This window comes from Zingiber officinale, chromosome 4A, assembly GCF_018446385.1.
Source record: "Zingiber officinale cultivar Zhangliang chromosome 4A, Zo_v1.1, whole genome shotgun sequence".
NCBI classification, from domain to species: Eukaryota; Viridiplantae; Streptophyta; class Magnoliopsida; order Zingiberales; family Zingiberaceae; genus Zingiber; species Zingiber officinale.
In genome coordinates, this window is record NC_055992.1 from 2,187,067 (window position 1) to 2,209,141 (window position 22,075).

At 39.8% G+C, this 22,075-nt stretch overlaps 1 protein-coding gene across 1 annotated transcript; it reads right to left on the reverse strand.

Moving 5' to 3' along the window:
- Window positions 1–1,133: 1,133 nt before the first annotated feature.
- On the reverse strand, window positions 1,134–7,557 carry LOC121969232 (protein IQ-DOMAIN 3-like). The gene is made up of 5 exons (XM_042519198.1): window positions 7,202–7,557; window positions 6,205–6,650; window positions 3,525–3,746; window positions 2,146–2,265; window positions 1,134–2,025 (listed from the first exon to the last, which is right to left on the reverse strand). The coding sequence occupies exons 2-5, from the start codon at window positions 6,589–6,591 to the stop codon at window positions 1,336–1,338; spliced, it is 1,419 nt and encodes a 472-aa protein (XP_042375132.1). The 5' UTR covers window positions 6,592–6,650; window positions 7,202–7,557; the 3' UTR covers window positions 1,134–1,335.
- Between the last annotated feature and the right edge of the window lie 14,518 nt (window positions 7,558–22,075).

Genomic DNA, 22,075 nt, shown 5'->3' on the forward strand with positions numbered 1-22,075 from the left:
AGGTGTCATGTGTGCCTGTGAATGACTTCTTTTGGGATGAACTAGTAGCTAGTGTATAAATGTATTTCTTATTATAAATGTATTTCTTTTATGTTTGTCATTATTCTAAAGATTAGTAGTTATTTATAATTTATCTTTTTCGTGTTGATCCTAAAACGAATTGATAGGGACATTGGGGACAAATATATTCATCTTTTGTCATCATGTATACCTGTGAATGAATGCAGTGCTGCAGCTGTTCTAATCCTGCAGGATTGCTACTGTGCCCTGCACAACACTATTCCTTGCAAAGACGAGCTAGCTAGTGATGTTAATTGATTAATTGGTAAATTTTCCTAAGGTACGAGTGAGTTATTTCAGTTATTCTCGAGTTGCTCACTAGTTCTAACATGCAGAATCTAGCTGCCCAGATGCTGCTGCAGTTTGTGGGAGATCTAGTGCCAGTGGAAGGGCATGCAGATTCAAGCATGACTAGATTTCCATTTACACAATTATTATTTGGGTGGCGTCGCCCTTGTTAATTGCTTATGGTTGACTATATAAATCTAATTCATTATCACGTTGCATGATTCAAAGATTATGCCGTATCTATAGAGTAGGTAAATGTTAGATTCGAAATGTTCATAGTAGTTAAATATCAGTACTATATATTGTAAACATGTAATTAGCTTTCTTTCCTTGAAATTATGTTAACAATGAATGTGGATTAACATCGAGTGGGTGTCTTTTTGAGAAAGTGGCAAAAATATTCATTGTGTTTCCCATTTTAGCAGAATTCGATTTACAAGATGATTACTATAATGTATATATAATCAACCTTTTCTGAAAGGTGTTTGATGACTTTTAAAAGCCTGGAATGGCTTTACAACATATTTTGTGACTTTCCACCCTTTTGGCTTGCTTTCTGCTGGCTCAGTGCAGGTTCATGATGTTCTTGAGCATGAAGCTTCGTCTCCTTTTGCAACAAGCGGAGCCCAATGTTCCCTAAACTGAACAAAATATAGTTGATCCGGAGATGTTCACTGTACTCATCTGGACCAGACCAAATGCCATGGTGAAATCCCACCTTGGGTGGCCATGATACCAAGGTTTCTTATCAATATATAATAGTGAAATGAAAATCTGTAGACAGATAAACACCAAACAAATCATAAACGTTTCACAACAAATTTAGGCACACCATCAGCTCAGATTCCCATTTGAACAATCATTCTCTTACATATGGGAAGAGCCCATAACAAGCCAATTCAACAACTCACAATTAAATTAGTAGCTAAGCTTACTAGAATACATCATCCAAGACATCTCAACTGCTGTTAGATCAGGTAAGCACACTCAGTTTTTTGATATTTGCTCTTTACCAGTCGGAGCTACAACCTTGGCTGGAGAAATGTCTACCTTTGGGGGCCCTGAAAGGCGCCTAAGGTTTGCGGCGGATGGAATACTGCTTCTGTCCATTGAAGGAAAGGAGAGGCGTTTGGTTGCTGAGAAAGCTGACCCCTTCTCAGGTGTTCGAATGCTATCACAAACTGGGCTGTGGAGTCGGGACCTGGCTCTAGCTGCCTCTGTAGATGCCATGTAGCTAGGAAGAGTTGAGGAGCTGAGGCTTTCATCATCGCCCATTGATGATCCTCCAATGCTGTACCTCCTTCGCCGCTCAGATTGCATGCTGAACGTGCTCCTCGAATCGTCATCGATGGAGCACCGGCGACCTCTTGGGCTTTCTGATTTCTTTCTGCTCACAACAGATGAAGTCCTGGTGCGTGGGGTTGCAGGTGAGTGAAGACCGGAAGGCCGACTTCGCTTCTGAGGTGCTGATGGAGTGCATTCTGAACTAGTATCACAGTGTTTTGTTGTGCGCACAATGAAACTGCGGCTAGTGTTCTTTACGGAGGCATGATCTTCCTTCGTGCTTTGATTCTCCCATGGCCTCGCTGCCATCCAGCACCCCAGCCAGCTCCATCCCCATTGGGTATTGCTTGGGTCGGTGAATACTGGAGTCAGGGATCTGGATGAGCTCCTCCACTGAAACAGGGGAAAACTCAAAATAATATTTTGGAAGTAAAAAAATAAAAGTATAAAAAAATGTAACAATCGCTAGTTCAAAATAAGCAGTAATCTAGTGCAATGGAAAATGCCCACTACCTGATGTGAAAATGCATAAGCTAGAGCTCTTTCTCTTCTTATAGTGGCTTCCTGTTTATTCAGCAGTTTAGCTTCAATTTTCTCTTTGGGCTGAAGGCTATCATCCCATTCATCCGCAATCTGTCATCAAATATTGAATATTAGTCTACCATAGGCAAAGTTCAATTTGGAAGAAAAGATGAGGCAAGCATGAATAAATAACAAACAGATGCATGTCCAATCTAAAATGAACATGAATGGTATCGTAAGACAATAAGGGTAAATCAGATCATCATGAACAATCAAAAACTAGCAGACGTTATATGAAACTCTTGAATGAGAACTAAAGTAGAATTCAAGGTAGAAAGACCAAAAACCTAAATCATGCATTCCAAAGAGGTTAAATATCAATCAAAATAATAATCTTTTCAATCCATATAAACCAATACAAATGCTGCTCCATTCTCACTACAATATATATATATATATATATATATATATATATATATATGATAATACAGAAGTATATTATTATTCATATATGGAGATGTTGCTTGCTGGAAACATATATAAATGTGAAAATAATTTAATTGACATGCATAACAATTGAGCATGCAGAGTAAAGGATCAGGACCAAACTTTGTATAGGTAATATGTGGTCCCATAAAGATAACAGATAACTCCAAGTTCAATCTAAACAACAATTTCCTCCGAACTGAAACTTATCAGAAATGATGGTATTAAAGAGTAATCAGGTATCATGAACAGTCGATAAAGCTAGGAGAAATTATATGACTCTGGAAAGTCAACAAGGCCAGTTGGGAAAAAAGGCACAAAAAATTAATAACTAAGGCCATGAGATTCGAACAGGTTGGTATCAAGTTAAGGCAATGACCCATCAATCCCTATGATCAAATTTTCCTACACAATAAACCATGTAAGTCAAAAACATTTATGCCCATATGTTCAGTGCAGAAGAAAATTCATTTAAAATACTAATTCAACAGGGTGCATCATACCATTCTTCCATCTACAAGTTGTACAATAAAATGAAGTAGCAACAATAGTTCTTAATTGAGAGAGAGAGAGAGAGAGAGAGAGAGAGAGAATTTGGAATTAACTACTGTTTTCATGAATGAGAATCACTTCCAAAATTGTGAAATGTATTGAACTATTAGTTCAGCATAGCATTTTTAAAGAAGAAATCTAGTAAGCTTCATTACAGCACATCCCATCCACATCAAACAGGTTCCAATGACCTTTAAAGCATCTGCCACTAATCAAAGTTAATGTTGTATAATATTTTTTTTCTAGTAGTTTTAGTTTAGCCTTCCCTGATTCTGAGTTTCAAGCCATGTGTAAAATAATGTTGCAGATGATGACATAAATTGCATACATACCTTTACTTTCTCTAGTTCTTTTTCAAGTTTCCGCTGTAGATGCCTCTGTAGAGCCTGGTTTTCCTCTGTCATTCTGACCCGTCTTGAATGTATCTGTGCCTGCACTCTTGCCATTGTTTGCATGCACTGCAAAGTGTTTGTAGTTTGAGATTTGACCGCATTTCCATCCAGCACTCTCTTCAGCCTATTAAGTCTCCGCAAAGTTCTAAATGTTCTTCTTGCCTTCACAAAGTTTTCAGTGAGACAATCTTATCGTATAAGAAGCTTCAAGACAATAAATGCAGCAACTCATACACTTCATCTCCTGACAAGCTTTCTCATAATTAAACACATAGGTTTCAGGAAAAGGTTACTCTTCACAGCATAAGTAGCTTAGTGCATGCACACAACCAGATTAAAACTTCTAAAAATAGTGTAAAGCAAAAGATGGCGTCCACCACTAAACAAAAAATAGCACAAATTACATTACTGCTCTCAGTAATGGGATCACAGAAATTACAAATAACAACGTTCCCCTACTTTAAATCAGCGGCATATGCTTACTATATCAATTTGACAAAGTATCATTAATGATTTAGTGGTTTGGTACTCTTACTTTTGGTTGTTTATGTTGGTGTAATTTCTCCTAGGTCAAAGTTGACCAAGTTGACTCAAGCTTGAATCTTGATATTTGAGTTTTGATGTTTGACAATATATGGAGATTGCTGGTGCAATTATCCATCTGGGAGATTGACGATCAAAGGTTGACCAGAAGTCAAGTAGGTTAAGATTAACTAAATACTTGACTGGGAAAGTCCTAACGGAAGATTAGGCAAGGACAAGACCAACGAGATGGGCAACAAAAGAAGAAAAACTAAATGAGTCATGGAGGATCAGATATTTGGTATGGAAAGTTCTGATAAGTGAAGTCGGACAGTTGGAGAGTCCAAGTGAGTGAAACCTAGTAGTTGGAAAGTCCTGATGAGTGAAGCCTGACAGCTAGAAAGTACTGGTGAGTGAAGCTAGACAGTGAGTAAATCCTAGTGAGTGAACTCAGACAGTTAAAAATCTAAGTGGATCAAAGGTTGAACAGACACTTGACATGAGGAGAAAAGTCCAAGTGGGTCAAAGGATTGATCGAACACTTGGTGGAGAAAGAGTGACTAGATGCTAGGCAATGAGAAGTTCCAATAGGTCACGGTTGACCGGATGTTGAGCAAGGAACCCCAGGACTCAGGTTTAGGAGCTAAGGTTGTCAAATCGATTAGGACAATCGATTTAGCAAAACTTAAGTGATTAAGCTCTAGCTTAATTGCTTAAGGCTCAAAATCGCAAGAACAGAAGGGTACTGAATCGCTTAGGGTAAGCAATTCAGCAGACCTTAAGCAATTAAGGTAAATCGCTTAAGAAACCGTATGTTCAAAACAAAAGCTAGGGTAAGCGATTAAGCAGGGAAGCTTAATCGCTTACGACATTTCTCGCGATCAAGAAGAAGGGAGTGAAATCAATCAGACTACTAGATTCCACCCTTCTTAAGCGATTAGGGTGATTGCTTAAGGTCCTTTATGTGAAGAAACAGAAAGGTTGGTAAGCGATTAAGTAAAGTTGCTTAATCGCTTACGGTCCTTTTAGCAATCGAACATAAAAGGGTGTAATCAATTAGAGTAATCAAGTATGCCCTACTTGAGCAATTGGGGTATCGCTTAAGGTTCGAAAACATAGTCATTCTGCAGGTTCAGATCGAACTGCTGACGTGGTAAGCGATTAGGAGAATGCCTAATCGATTACAGCACCCAAAGAAGCCCTAGAAAAGGTTTTTCGTGACCGTTATTCAGTAGTTTTCCTCTCTATTTCTTCACGACAACTCATCGCCAGTTCTTGGGAGCTCAAGGTTGAAGTGCTGCTATATTTCCTAGCTTAAAGAGGCTTCTACATCAACAAGAAACTAAGCAAGAAGAGGTTTTTCACTTGTAATCTTGTATTTACTTTTTGCATTGTATTGTATTCTTGTTGAGTGTGTTGAGAGTGTTGTACGAGGTTTCTCCACCTCTGGAATGTTTCTGAGGAGTGTTTTTGATAGTGGAGAATGTGCTCATGTGTGGATCCTTGGATTACTCACCTCGTTGAGGTGGATACCAAGTAAATCCTTTGTGTTAACATTGATGAAATATTCGCTTTGGTTTTCCACTACAAGATCATCCCCCCTAGCTCCCAGAGTGTCCCAACAGTCAAAACAAGAACAGAGTTGCTTGCTTTATCATCTCACAATACTACCCAATTGTTTCACCTTTGTTTGGTTAAAAGAAACCAAACAAACAGAAAGTGGCTTAACAAATGTATATGGCCAACTGCCACCAAGTAAAAAATAATAATAATTTTTTGAAAGGAAAATTATGGAACAAATGAAAAAACACAATAGGCAGGCTAGAGCACTAAGATTCTAGCATAACCAATGACCGATCAACTCACACCCAAACCAGACCGAATTGCTTGCATAAAGAACTTGTGCAGAACAGTTTTTATATGCCCTCTGAGAATTCATGGAGCATCCCATTTCTCTTAAAAAAGGGTGAACGGGATGACATTTTCATGTCATATCTGCATGCCACCAGTTAGAGAGCCGAAATACCAAGCATTTCACCATGGATTTTTAACCAAACATAAAGAGGAAGGTGGGAAAAGAATAAAATAGAAACATTACCTGGTAACCTCGGTAGGCAGACTGAATCTTGATGGCAGCAATCACTTCGCTTGATTCACCAGCATGCCTAGTTGCAGAAGTGGCCAGGCGAACAACCTCTGCAGCAGCCTGTGCTGCGACAGCTGCAGCCTCTGCAGCAACAGCACTAGCAAGCGCCACCGAGTAGGCATGCTTATTCTGTTCATTCCCATTCTCGATCAGCTTAGCCTCCTGAAGAGGTGCTGGTAGCAACAGTTGAGCAGCACCGACAGCAGTAGTTTCCACTTCTTTTATAGGGAGTGAATCGGAAACCTTGGAATAATCAAGACTCTCCTTAGGATCTCCTTGACAACACTGCGGAATGAAGGCCCTCTTGACAGCACTAAACCACTTTCCTTTTATGCCCATGTCCACTTTCTTTCTCCTGAGCGATTTTCAACTTAGCTAAATCACTCTTGCGAATGGAACTGCAGAGGATAAGAAGAAAATAAACCAACACGCAAGAAGAAAACATAACATCACGCACCCATGTTCAACCACAAAGTTTGGACTTGTTAGAACGTATAAAATTATCAGAAGACTATGAAGAGCATCTAGGTGAAAAGAATGTTTTTTTGCCTTAGCCACTTTATTCAACGAAATTAATTTTTTATAATGGTAAAACCTTACAAAGAAAGAGATAGCGAGAGAGAGAGAGAGAGGAAAGGGTGCAAAAGAACTAGAACAGAGCTAAAAACCAAATGACAATTTTTAGTTTCAAGGACACACCTTTGCCAAAAAACACATTTCAACCAAAAAATCAACTATAGGTATAAAAAAACAAATGAAGAACAAGGAGGTCCCATCAACCCAAAAAGGATTTGCTTTCTGTATTTCTCTTTCAACTGCTGAGAAGGATCAGCAGCAAAAAAAGATTAAATCAGGAACATCGACCAAGAGTAAACAGAAACCGGGAGGTCGAATGAAAAGGGGAATCAAAATTATAGCAATAAATGAGAAGTTTTTCAACCACGATTACCTAACTACACTAACGGCGAAATGGCAGAAGCAACAACCGAAAAGGTCCTCGCTTTCTTCCACACGGTGCTGAGAGTAAAAGAGATCCAACGAGCGAGGTCTGGCGGAAAGATCACGGCAAAGACCACAGAGAACTTTTTTAACCTCGCCCCACCTCCTTTACCCCTTCTATCGGGCGAGAGTGGGATCAGATCTCGGCTCGGAGATCGGAAGACGTAGAGGAAGCCTCCGCTCGCGGCCACGCTCGCGGCGCTGTCCGCCGGGGCCCACTTTGGCAGGAAGGGCAGGATATCCCGCCTCCACCAGCCTGCCTTCGCCTCTCGGGCCTCGCCCCCTTTGAGCTGTCACCATCGCTTGCGTTGCCGTTTTTAAGGATGAGGCAGATGCCATTCCGCTCCTCGCTCTATCCCTTTTTTTATTATTATTATTTTTCTTTTTCTTTTTATTTCTCTTTTTTTTCATCTCTCTCGATGCCTTGACGCCGTCGGATCAGGTAACCGCCCGTGTTTGGCGTCGAACGTCGAAACGGGCAAAACGGATGGGGCTCCTCCTTCTAACGAGGTCGGGTCCGGTCCGTTTCCGGTGAGGTTATTTAACTCTCACCGCTATAGTGGAATCGTGTCGTCATTTGGTTGGCCGGAGGACGCGATTCTAAAACCAGCAACGTGTCAGTAAACCAACTTAACTGGGAATACCATCAAGCATTAATTAATTCGACAACGTCTTCCAATTCGAACCAAATCTAATAATATATATATAGCCTTATTAATTAATATAATATAATATTTTAATATTTAATTAATTTAAATAATAAGAACACAAAAGTAAAAACATGGGATATTAATAATTCGCTTATAATTTAACTCATTTTGTAAATAAAATAACTTTTTATTTTTAGGACAAAACTCATCTATATCCCGAGTGATCTTATGCTCCAGTAATCAAAGCCATGCTCTCCACAGTGATCTCTCAAACTTAATGTACTCTTTAGTTATAACTTCATCAAATGTGTTGAACGATTTCCTCTTAATCCAAATGTACAGCGCACAAGTTAAAATACGACCTTTCATTTTCAAAATAATTTTTTTATCATATATTTTACACTTATAACATAAAATATTTCTAAAGATTTTTAAATTTTGGTCCAAATATGTGTTGCCATGCTCTGCTCTATAATTGTCCTTTCTTATTCCGCCCTCAACAGGATATCTTTTATTAAAATTTACAATGATAAATTATTTTCTGAATAATTGGGACGATGAAATACACATGTGGTTAGTTAATATTATAAAAAACATACTCATATATTTTTATAATGATATGATTATTAATTTTATTCTTGAACTCTTTTTAAAAGACCTCATGTCAATAGAGATATTTTATATCCATTTAAATTCATGATCTTTTCTAAATTTTTTTAATGTGAGACTTTAATTGAATCCCAACTATACTCCTCTCAAACGAAGAACCACATTTACTCTCATGATTCGGACCTCTCCGCGAGCATTCGGTCACTCTTGACCTGCTTCGGACTTATTTGTGAGCATCTAATCATCCTGACATGTTCTGGGCCTCCCTGCAAGTTTTCGGTCACCCTGACCTACTCCAGGCTTCCCTGTGAGCATCCGCGTTCAGTCACTCTTGACCTACTTCGGGCATCTCTGCGAGCATCGAGTCATCCTGACCCACTCTCAGGCCTCTCTATTAGCATCTGGTCACCCTGACCTACTCCGGGACCTTCACCCATAAGCATCCGGTCAACCTGACCTGCTATGGGTCTACCCTCAACTTCGTTCAAGGTCACCCCACATGACATCTGGTCTACACCATGTCTCTGATAGCATTTGTTATGCAAAAGGATACCCGCATATCTTCATAATAGCATGATATTGTCCACTTTGGGCCTAGACCCTCATGACTTTGCTCTTGAACTCTCCCCTAAAGACCTCATGTCAATGAAGATATCTTACATTCTTTTAAACACATGATCTTTTATAAATATTTCTAATGTAAGACTTTGATTGAATCTCACGTTGAAAATATTTAGAAAAAATCATGGGTTTGAAAAGCATATAAGATATCTCCATGGTATAACGTATTTTGGAGAGAGCCAAGAGTAAAATCATGAGGGTCTAAACCCAAAGTGGACAATATCATGTCATTGTGTAGATATGTGAATATCCTTCGGTCTCAATAAATGATATCAGAGTCATAATCCAAACCAGATGTCATGTAAGGTGACCTTGAATAAAGTTGAGGGCAGGGTGACCGGATGATCACGGGAAGACCCCGAAGTAAGTCAGGGTGATCGGATGTTCACAGGAAGCCCCGGAGTAGGTCAGGGTAATCGAATATTCATGGGGAGGCATCAGAATATGTCAAGGTGATCGAATGCTCGTGGGGAGGCCCGTATCAGGTCAGGGTAATCGAATGTTCGCGAGGAGGCCTGGAGCAAGTCAAGAATAATCGGATGTGGATACTTGCGGGGAGGTCTGAAACAGGTCAGGATGACTGGATGCTCATAGGGAGGCCCGGAGTAGGTCAAGAGTGATCGGACACAGATACTTGCGGGGAGGCTTGGAGTAGGTGTGACCGGATGCTTGCGGGGAAGCCTAGACCATGAGAATAATTGTGCTCCTTCGTTTGAGGGAAATATTAGTACCCCACGATAATTTTGATATAATTAACCAAGTCATTTTAGGTCCTGTTGGTATTTAACTCCTGTGTCTAAGTATATAGGAACTTAGGAACATAGGAAGTCGAGCGAAAGATGCAGCTAGCGAGAAAGACGACACAGGAGAGAGCCGACGGGCTAGTTGCGTCCGAGGTACGAGATGCTACGGAAGAGTACGCGGGCGGACGAGAAGGAGGCGCGTGACATTCTCCGAGGGACGAGAAGCTAGAGTGGAAGTTTGCTTGAGAAGACCGGAAGTTGGGTTCGAGTGAACCTTATTCTGAATGGTCGAAATCACCCAAGTGAGTGGAATCGGAACAGAAGATCTGGATCAATGCGAGTGGAACAGGAGCAGAAGACCTAGACAAAAAAATCAACACCAGGTTGACTTTTTGGTCCAGGCGCTCGTACCTATGTCCGGGCGCCCAGACCCCCTGGGACAGCCCGGGGGAACCTTGTTTCAGAGGCTTCACGGAGTAGGTTTAACCCGATCTGAGCGCCCGGAATTAGTCCAGGCGTCCGGACTAAAAAAGTTATCGGCACGCCAGGTGTTGTGAGCCGTTGTGTTAGGGATAAAAGTTTATCCCCCTCCAGACGCCTGAAACCCTTCCAGGCGCCCCGATCAGGGCTATAAATACAGCCCTGGTCCCAGAAGGTGATAACAACACTTATAATTGATTATTCTTTAGTCTTGTTCTGTAATTGAGTGTTTTAATTGTTGTAAGAGGTTTCTCCGCCTAAAGGAGATTGTTTAGTGAACTTTTCATCTTCCTTGGATTAACAACCTCCTCGGTTGTAACCAAGTAAAATCTCTGAGTCTCTTCTTTCTTTGATTAGTTTTCTTTTGTATAAGTGTTTATATTAATATAGCTATAAAGTCGAAAAGGATTTGTTTTTAGTATACAGACTATTCACCCCTATAGCCAGTCGACAAGAGACCTAACAAGGAGGATTGTTGGGATTCAATCAAAGTCTCATATTAGAAAATTTTGAAAAATATCATGGGTTTAAAAGGATGTAAGATATCTTAATTGGCATAAGGTCTTTTAGGGAAAGTTCAAGAGAAAAGTCATGAGGGTTTAAGCCAAAGTGGACAATATCATGTCATTGTGAAAATATGTGATATCCTTCGGTCCTAACAATTAAATACTTAAAATTTGAATCTCAATTATCAATTATGGTGCATTGTAGGTACTTTTTCTCCTATATAATGACAAAACTAAAGATGCTAGTTGTTCTGGAAGGACAATCAAAAGTACTTCCTGATTTATTTAATGGGCGGAATGTGAGGCCTGTTATTTATCCCATGATTAACTGGATTGTAAGATCTGTAGGGATCTTTTGCGAACAACAATAAATATATGTGTCAGAAAAATCAATCACTCTAGAAATCCATACGAATACAAAATACATGTTTTGATAGAGTGACTATCTTTGTTACGTGAATGGTACAATCCCGACAGTAATTTTGCTTCAGCAGATCTCAATACGATCAGAGTGGTCGCACCTTTTCAGTATCCACACAAACATGTCATTCATTCGTCTCATAAACTCAACCTTCGGGGAAGAACAACCTTCATTGTGTTAGCAACTACACAAGGTTATTTCGACCAAGAGAAGAAGAGAAATAAGAGTAAAAACGAAAAGGATGACAATCACCAAAAGGTTACTTCAATTTTTTGGTATTCATCCATGAAATACCAAAGGGAAGCATTTTGGTCTTCTTTCATCAATGCTTATTAATCTCTATTAATCACCATTAATCTTCTTTAATGGGTTGGAAGTTAATATATTAGATTAACTATTAACTCAATAGTCATTAACCCAATAAGCCAATGGGTCTAACTCATTAATCTAATTATTCTAATCTAAATTCATTTAAGTCAAATCCGGATTCATTTAGATTAACCCACTAATCTTAAGGTCTATAGTATTTTAATCAAACTAAAATAGACCTATCTCCAAATCAATATATTCTCTATGTGTATGACACAATAGGTTCTCATAATGTTGACAATGCTTTTAAAACTATTTTAGATACATAGACAATGAGTAATATCTAGCAATACATCATTGCTATCCAAGGGATGAGAAGGTCGAGATCCGACATAACTTTTCTATGTCTATTATCTTGTACAACTTAGCCCTTCTATCCTTGATATATAAATTGATCTATGAGACATAGACTGTGACATCCTCTTATTAATCTTTATATTTTTTTATCTTCAAGTAGACTCACTCAATCAAATAAGTTTAATATCTCATATTGACTTATTTGAGCATGATTATGTATTCTTATGTCTTGTCCCCTCGGGGCGGTGCGATGGTTAAGGCATGGGGTGTTGCCACATGAGGTCTTGGGGTCGAAACTCGGCGTGACCGAGCATAACCTCCCCCATATCTTGACCATTTGTACTAATGACTAGTAGTCACCCGTGATTTACCTCCTCCGTGTTGGCCTAGGGACGGGTTGGCGGGGGCGCTGGGGGCGAGCGAATCACCTTTTACCACATGTATTCTTATGTCTTACTCAATCAAGGAGTCCATAAATATCATTTTCGTCATATAGAAAGGATAGATCTCATCTACATCACTCATATCACTTCGCATAACTTATTGTTGTTGTTGGTGCGGTTAGCACTAATATAATGGTCAAACTCAGGTTTTGATAAATAGCAAATGATTTAAGTTAGATGTTATATTTATCTAACATCTTTATTGAGTGTGCATGAATTGACGAGTCTAAATGACCTGACACCAAACTAAAGTCTAGATGTGCGATTCTGGCAGAAAGTCCAGCTCGGTCTGCGGAACCTGACAGCTGGTTGAAGTTCATTTGAGACATTTGATTCCAGACTATTGGCTGAAGTCTAGATGTGTGATTCAGGCAAGAAGATCTAGTGGGTCAAGAGGTAAGAGATTGCAAATGGTAAGTCAGTTAAGTCAACTGGAGAAGAATGATTCAGTGAGAATGAGTCCCAGTGGGACTATAGGCATTAGTACATCTTGGATCTATTTTGGAAGTCTAAGTTGAGACCATGACTAGATTCTGATCTTGGTAAGACGGGATCTAACTCATAAATAAACTATTGGTGCATATATTTTTCTAACTCTGTGTTGCAGATACATACATAGATCTTCAAATCCTGCATGCATGACTACTAATAGAGCATGATTTCGAGTTCGGAGTCAAAATATATATCATTTGGAAGATTGTTATGTTGAATAGTGATTGGAGGCGTCTCAAGTGGATGGAGTGAATCGAACCGGATCATATTGGACTAGACTTAACCAAACTAAACTAAATCAGATTGAACCGAAGTAATGGATAAGATCTTAATTATTTAATTAGTTTTCTCTACAAAATTATCAGTAATATCCAAAGTCAAAAAGTTTATCCCGAATTCAATGAATCTTATAATAACAGGTTCATCTAGAAAAGGAGGTTAGTGTTAGAGTGTATACTAAAAGCCTAGCTTTTGTATAAACATTTATTTAGAAATAAAGAATCACAATGGTCAAATACCTACATTTATTTGTTAAGTGTAGTTGTTCAATTAATTTATATTGTAGATAACATGGTGTGTGGTGTCACACACAGAAGATCATGTTGTCAGTTCTTTATAAATTATAAACAGTTGCTCGCGACTAAAATGGAAAGGAACAAACCGTTGAAGTAGTCGTAGTGTAATTAAGTATTAGTTTATCTTAACTAATAAATTACACTGATACACTCCAAGTGTATTGAGTAGGACCATTTTAGGTAAATTTTTTTTTACTGACTTTATAAAAGAACTAGACCTTAGTTATTATGGAAGTGTGTGCTCTTAATCCTAATATAATAACAAACACATATATTTAGTATTTATTTCTTTGACTTATCAATGGGTGAGATATAGCTCGATAAATCAATAAGCCCGATAAGTTGGGAAATGATATTACTTATAGTGTGTGTTGTTAATTATAGAAGGAAACTATGTCCTAGCAATCTAGGTTGAGAATGACCTCAAGAGGAGCTTATGAGGATTGTCATGTTAAACCCTGCAGGAGTGGTACTACTCTTGGACTAAGATATTAATTAAGTGAGTTGTCAGTAACTCATTTAATTAGTCGATATTCATTATATTAAACACAGGGAGACTAACACACTCATAATAAGAAGGAGCACAAAATGTAATTTGGGATTGGTGCGGTAGTTCAATAATAGTTCTTTAGTGGAATGGATTATTATTGATGAAATTAAGTTATGTGTTCGGGGCAAACACGGGATGCTTAATTTCATCGAGAGACTAAAACCAATTCCTCCTCTCGGTCCTTATCGTAGCATCTTAATTATAGAGTATTATATCCACCTATACCCACTTTCTTACCCATCCTATAGGGGTCGGCCAAGCTAGCTTGGAGTCCAAGCTAGGGTCGGCTAAAGGCATGGTTCATGGGTTCACGAGGTGGCCGGCCCGGCCCTAGCTTGAACCCAAGCTTAGGTGGCCGACCCTATTAAAATAAAAAGTAATTTTATTTTTAAAATTTTTCTTATGTGGATTCCATGGTTTTAAAAGAGAGTTTAAAATTTAAATTTTTCCTTTTATAGCTTTCTACAAAAGATTAAGAAAAGATTTGAAATCTTTCCTTATTTGTAGATTGAAAGGTAGATTTTAATTTTGAGAAAATTTTCCTTTTTTAACCATGTTCATGATTTAAAAGAGAGTTTAAAAATTAAATATTCTCTTTTATTAGTTTCTACAAAAGATTAAGAAAAGATTTGATATCTTTCCTTATTTGTAGATTAAAAGGAGATTTTATTTTTTAGAGATAACTTTCCTTTTTGGAAATCATCCACATGTTTAAAGAAATATTTTAATTTATAAAATTTCCTTTTTACAAACCACCATGAAGGGAAAAATTATTGGAGAAATTTTTTATAAATTTCCGGAAACAAATTAGGAAGTTTTAATTCTTGTGTGAATTAAATTTTCCTTGATTGGATTAGAATAGTGGCCGACCATATGATTTAAGAAAAGGTTTTTAATTTTAATTAATTAAATTTTCCTTTTCATGGCAAAGGAATTAAGGAAGTTTTTATTAAAATTCCCTTATTTGCCAAGACCAAGGAATATAAAAGAGGGGGTAGAGGTGCCTTCATGGCTAACGACTATATTCTTTTTCTTCCTCCCTCTCTTCCTTGGTGGTGTGGCCAATCCCTCTTTTTCTCTCCTCTCCTTATTGTGGCCGAAACTTCTTCATTAGTGGAGTTCTCTTGGTGGTCGGATCAAGCAAGGAGAAGAAGGAGAGAAAGGAAGCCTAGTCTCTAGCATCCCTTGGAGCATTGGTGGTGGCCGAACCTATCCATCAAGAAGGACTCTTGGTGGCCGAAACCTAGAAGGAAGAAGAAGGTGCTTGGTGGTTCTCATCTCGGAAGATCGTTGGCCACACAACGTCCGAGGTTAGAAGAGGAATACGGTAGAAGATCAAGAGGTCATTAAAGTTCACAAAGAAAGGTATTACTAGTATTTATTTTCCGCATCATGCTAGTTTATTTTTCTTTGTATGAATTTCAAACACAAGAGACATTAGATCTAGTTTTTCGAATTTATTTTTCGAGTTTGTGCTTTCTTTGTTTTTCAAATTTGTGATTCGATTGTTCTTTTTGGTTAACCTAGAGTTATTTAAGGAAATTAAATATTAGCTTTCCTTAAAAGGCTTTGTCTAGGCGGTGGTGGTTGCTCCCATATCCAAGAAGGCCATGTGCCTCGCCATGCAGTCTTCAAAGTCAATTTTGGAAATTAATATTTAATGGAATTAATAACATAGGTGGATTTGAATCAATAGTGTTAAGTTCCGCTTGCGATCCAAATCTAAACCATTAAGAACATATAAGTTAAATTTGGAATCAACGATGTTAAGTTCCGTCTGCGATTCCTAATTTAACTTTAAATAACACTATAGATTATTTAAGGAAAGGTTCGACACTTATACAAAAAAAATTTGTACAGTGGAACCGGTACGATTTTCCTAGGACTAACCAACAGTTAGATGTCCAAGAAAAATAGATCAATCTTTTACGTTAATCCTTGACTGTTCGGCTACTCCAACATCGTCCTAGTGTCGTGCTGCAATGTTGCTATACCCGACTACTGTAGACAGACCAACACCAATACACGAGTACATTCAGATCTCTGTCTAAGTATTAGGTAGCATTTTGCTTACATTTAATTATTGTATAAAGAAAAATGTAGGTGTTGTTATACTTTTTTCTTCGATTTGTGTATTCAATTACAACTTGATAGTGAATTACCCATCAATAGATCAAAAGGGTCTGAGTCTTGGAGTAGGAGTCACCGAAGGCTCCAAACCAAGTTAAAATCGATTATGTTCTATTTTTTTTACTTTTACACTTAGCTTTATTCTACTGCGAACTCAGTTTTAAAAAGCTGAAAAAGAAAGTTTTAAAATTCACGTGATTCACCCCCTCCTCTCATGTGTAACAATCCTGCAATTGCATACTAGTGATTGACTTTATAGTCCACCTTGTTACAAGTGACGTTTATTGATACCAAAGTACACAATTCTTTATGTAGGGAATCGTAGTAACTTCTAGTCCAAGAACTATTTATACCAATAATCACTATGAGAATGTAACGATCTATGAAATATTCTTATAACGGGTCAATTCAGTACACATTCTCTAATATATACTCATATATCAACTATCTTATATTTATTACTTGTGAGATTAAGCCATCAATTAACCTACATACTAGTCTATATATATATATATGGTCTTCCAGACCTATTTGGACTTTCTCTGGTCCCTCTTAGTGTCTGACCTGCAACACTAGTTAGCACAATAGATGTAAAATAGTAAGGTAAAATAATGTTAGCAGTATTGAAGATTTGCTGGGTTAATCGATCGCATGCAGTCGACTTGAAACCAATTGGTCACACATGCTTGGAGTTTACTCCTCCAAGACTTTTCATTACCTAGGATTACCCCTATGTTTATCTAGCTTCACTCACTAGGACTTCCATTGTCTGACTTTACTTATCAGGACTTTCACCACCTAGATTCACTTATTAGGGTCTAACTTCACTCACTAGGACTTCCATTGGCTTCACTTATCAAGACTTTCACCACCTAACTTCACTCACTAGGGCTTGACTTTATTTACCTGGACTTCCACTACCTAACTTCACTCACTAGGGTCTGGCTTCGTTCACCAGGCTTCCATTGTCTGTCTTCACTCACTAGGATCTAGCTTCATTCACTAGGGTTTCATTGCCTGACTTCACTCATCAGGACTTCCCCTTACCTAACTTCCAGTTAGAACTAGTCACTTAGTAGACTTTTTACTTGCCTATCTTCTAATTAAGACTTAGCCTTGTCTAACCTCCTGTTAGGATTTTTCTTTGTTAGTCATCTAGTACTGACTAGACTTCTCTCTTTCAATTAGATCAATCCTTAGTCAACTACATTGGTATATTGTCAAACATCGAAATCCTAAGGGTCGATTGCACCAACAAAGTCATCATCGAAAATCTCATCTTTAACGTTACTTAATTCATTCATGAGGTCTAAAAATGTGTTAAATTCTTTATTATACACCATTTGTTACTTGCATAGTTAAACGTATAGACTAAATCAAGCCAAGCCAAGTCTGACACTATCCTCGGGTAGGTTTATGGCGTGATTGGATTGGTCATGAGAAACTCATCCGGATTCTCACTATAAGGGCATCTATATGGTTTGAATATTTATATATGTCACTTTTTTCAAAAAGTGGCCCACGTCTCTATGTCACATACTCATTATATTAGCACATCTCTTTTATTAACGTATATTTATATTTATTTAAATATTAATATTCATTATTTATAGTCTCCCTAACCATTAATTCATCTTTATTCTTATTCTATATTAAATAAATAAATAAATACATTAACTGTGTTTAAAGAATTGAATGTTGACATGTGCATGGGCTGCGAGTGTTATACACCCATCCACATTGATTATAATATTATTTAAGTGTTATAACACTTACACATTAACATCAATGTGGGTAGGGATGATAATTTCCTTTGAACCTAATGGAAGATCTGATATTTGACCTGAATGAAGGGGGGTATGAAAAGACTATCAATATCTGATATCCAACTTGAATACCTGATCTAATATATATATATATATATATATATATATATATATATATATATATATATAATATGATAATTCTAATATATTTTTTTTGAACGATAATAGTTGGATGGAAAGAATAAAAGTTATTAGTATAAAAGATATCTAATCCTTTAATGAGTATAGAGATAGATATCCGATCCGTAATGGGTATGAGGATGAAGGATATGAAATTAGATTCAAACCTGACCCATTGTCATTCCTAAATGTGGGTGTTGTAAGGACATTTGTATTAGTTTGAACATTAATATATACCACCTCTTCAAACAAAAAAAAAATAGAGCTCACATGTCACATATTCATTATATTAATATATCCCCTTTATTAACACACACTCGCATTCATTTTAACATTAATATACATTATTTGTGAGTCTCACTACCCACTCATTCCTTTTTTTAATTTTATATTAAATAAATAAATACATTAACTATGTTCAAAAAATTAAATGTTGATGTGTGTGTTATAACACTTACTCACATTGATTGTAATACTATTTGAGTGTAATAACACCTACACATTAATATTAATACACATCCATATATTCATTTTAATATTAACATTCATTTTGCGAGTTCCACTATCTATTCATTAATCCTTATTTTTTATACCCACAATTAATTTGCTCATTATTTATTTATTTTTATTTAAATATATTCATTAAGAATGTTTAAAGAATTGAACATTGTTAATGTGTTGGTGTTATAACTGTAGGATCGATGCACATGAGAGAGAGGGGTGAATCATGTGTATTTAAAAATATTTCTTTATGATTTTGAAATAGAGTTCGTAGTGGAAATGTAACTAAGTGTGAAAAAGGAAGTGAGACGACAAAGGAAAACAAATACTAACACAAGTTCGTTTTACTTGGTTCAGAGCCTTCGATGACTTCTATTCCAAGACTCATACTCATTGAGTATTTTCATTGAGCAATCACTATAAACTCGAAATGATTACACAAATTTAAGTACAATGCAGTAAAATTAATATCTTCCGATAACAGAAAGAAGTAGGAGCCTGGTCATTGGTTGTCAGAGCAACCTTTTAGTGTTGTAGAAGTCTTCTCGGAGCAGTGCACGAGTACGAAAGTCGGAGTGGATGATGTTCTGAAGCTTCTGGTCGAAGTCCTTTTTATAGGCCTTTTTTAGGCACCCGGACCACCCCCCGGGTAACTCCAACGAGGTCTATCTGATCCTGAGACTTCGCTGACTTTTCCATGTTCGGGCACTTGGACTCGATCCAGACCCCCAAACCGCTGACATGTCTGCACCTCATCGAAGCTCTATCTCTGAAACTTCATCCATCTCTAGGCGTCCAAACCAGTCTGAGTGCTTGGACCTTGACTGATCCTGTCCGAACGGCTGACTCAACGGACGCTGGGCACGTGGCGCTCTCCGGTTGCTGATGTGGGTCTCCGACTGGTCGTACGAAGCTCCGGCGACCCTGCACAGAAGTCGGGCCGGGAAGGGGTTCCCAGCGGCGACCCTCCGACGCTCAAGTCAGGCAAGCAAGCGGTAAAGAAAGGGGCTCCAAAGCTTGTAGAATGCGTACCTCCGGCGAAATTTGCGACTCTTTATATAGAGCGGTGAAAGAGCCTCTACACGCCTACCGAGGCACGTACGTGTCCGCAGCTCATGCCTCGGTATGTACTTGTCAGAAAGCTTACCTGACGCCGTACTGCAACAGTCCCATCGCGCCTTCGATGGGACAACAAGACACCCCGTTGTCAGATTAGGAGTATGGCTTAGCCATATGACTTGACGGCTGTCAGAAGATGTTCCTATCCTTCATCCACCGCCCGGCCGGGACGTCCGTTCGGACGGCTTTAATTCCCTGCGCCGGCCGGCCGGAGGGCCCATTATATCCTGCCTTCTCTTAGGCCTTCCGCTCGGTCATTACTTACTGTTTTCTTGAGCGTCGGAACCCCGACCCCTGTCAGGGCGTCTTTTACTATCAGACGTTTACGGGCAAACCGATCTGCCTGCCCTCTTCTCATGTGTCCGGTCGACTCATCCTTCTTCGACGGACCACCTGGCCCTTTGACCTCCACATGGCGTTGACCCCTCGTTAGGGGGTCCCGGGCTCTTACCACCGGATCACTTGTCTTCCCCTCGAGTCTAGTCGAAGGAGGCGAAGTCCGACTGACTGGACTGCCGATCTGACTGAGCAATGATCGCTGCATTGGGCCGCTCGGCCAGGCATAAGGATGCTCGTCCGTTCGGCGGTATCTTGTCCATGCCTTTGTGTTTTCTTGGAATCCAGATCCGATGCTCTCCCCTACCACCCATCACGTGCGCTGCGCACGGTAAGGGGAGCTCATTAAATGCGGCCAGTATCCCACTGACACGTGGCGATCGTGCGTTTGTCAGCGTATGACGGTGGCGTCAATTCCGATGGGACAGCCGTCGTTTGAAATGAACGGCTGGATGACGACCTTGATATCAACGACCTGGATCGGACGGTGGAGGTTGCTCCCGGGCGGCGATATAAAGCCCACGACTCCGTTTCCGCCGCATTGTTGCTTCATCCTCCTCCGGCGCTCCTCTGCCTGTTTTTTTCTCCGGCGACCTCGCCCCTCAACTCTTCGGCAACCCCAGGCCCCCGTCGATCTTCTTTCTTGCTCGTAAGACCCTTTTTCTTGCTCCCAACGTTTTCTTCTTTCTGTTAATCGTCTCCTTCAGTCGGTTTCCATCCATTACTTGCTTGAACCTTCCCCTTTTGTCCCGCATTCCTGTCTTTCGATCATGACTAGTACTTCGCAGTCAACCGGCGGTGCTCCGGGTCTTTGGTATTTGACCATGGAAAGCCGGTTCGACGAGGAGGACGCCTTGCGCCTCACTCGAACCTATGACCTGCCGACCGACCACCAAATAGTGTTAGCCACACCGGCCGATCGGCCTCATGAACCGTCGCCCGGCACCGTTCTTTTCTTCCGAGACCAATTTCTGGCTGGACTGCGTTTTCCTCCGCACAAGTTTTTCTTACAAGTTTGCAATTATTTTCGCATTCCGCTCGGCCAGGTAGTTCCCAACTCTATTAGGCTGCTGAGCGGAGTGATAGTTTTGTTCAAACTGAACGGCATCCCCTTAGACCCAAAAATTTTCCACTACTTCTACTATCCCAAGCAGGCCGAGTGGGGTACTTTTGTTTTTCAATCTAGGATAGGTTTCGTCCTCTTCGATAGCATGCCGAGCTCCAACAAACATTGGAAGGAGCATTTCTTCTATATACGTTTTCCCGAACGGCCAACTTTTCGTACCAAGTGGCAGACGGCGATGCCGGCGCAACCGGAGCTCGGCAAATTTAGAGGCGACGCGGCCTACCTTCATGCAGCCGAACGGCTAGTTGGCCAGCGCTATCATATTGACAAGCTACTCCTCCCGGGAGTAATGCACATATTCGGCTTGTCCTCTACCACAGCCGATCTGCCCTGCAGTATGAGTAAGTTCCCTTATCTTCCCGTTTGTTTTGTTCTAACTGATTTATTTTTTGCTTCTGCAGCTGAAGTCATGTGGCGTGCCAAGGCGACTGAGAAGCTCAAGTTGAAAGCGGCTCAGATTGAGGCGGTGACGAACAAAGAGGTCGCCGAGTGGGGCCTTGGTCTAGCTGATCCGACCGGCGAAGCAAGTGAGGGGACTCAGAATGCCCCTGAAGCAGTGGCAGCTACTACCTCCCACGAGGAGGCAGCGGGCGACACAGAACCTCCTACCCAAACCGAGGTGGAGGACCGCTCGGCCGACGAGGTTCCGCTAGTCACTCGGAAGCGCCGCCGACAGGAATCTGCGTCTGCCTCCACTCCACTTGATGAACCACCGCCCGAGCGGGGCGCTGATGCTCCGGTGTTGTCCGGGACGGTTTCCCTCGAGAGCACTCCGACCCCGCATGGCTCTCCGAGGGCCAGCTCTGAGGTGCCGCCATCCAGCCCTTCTAGAACTCTGCGCCGTATCAGGCGTTTGGGCGAGCTTCCCTCCTCGTCCACCGGTAAGGCCGAAGCCTCTCAGAGCGAGCCG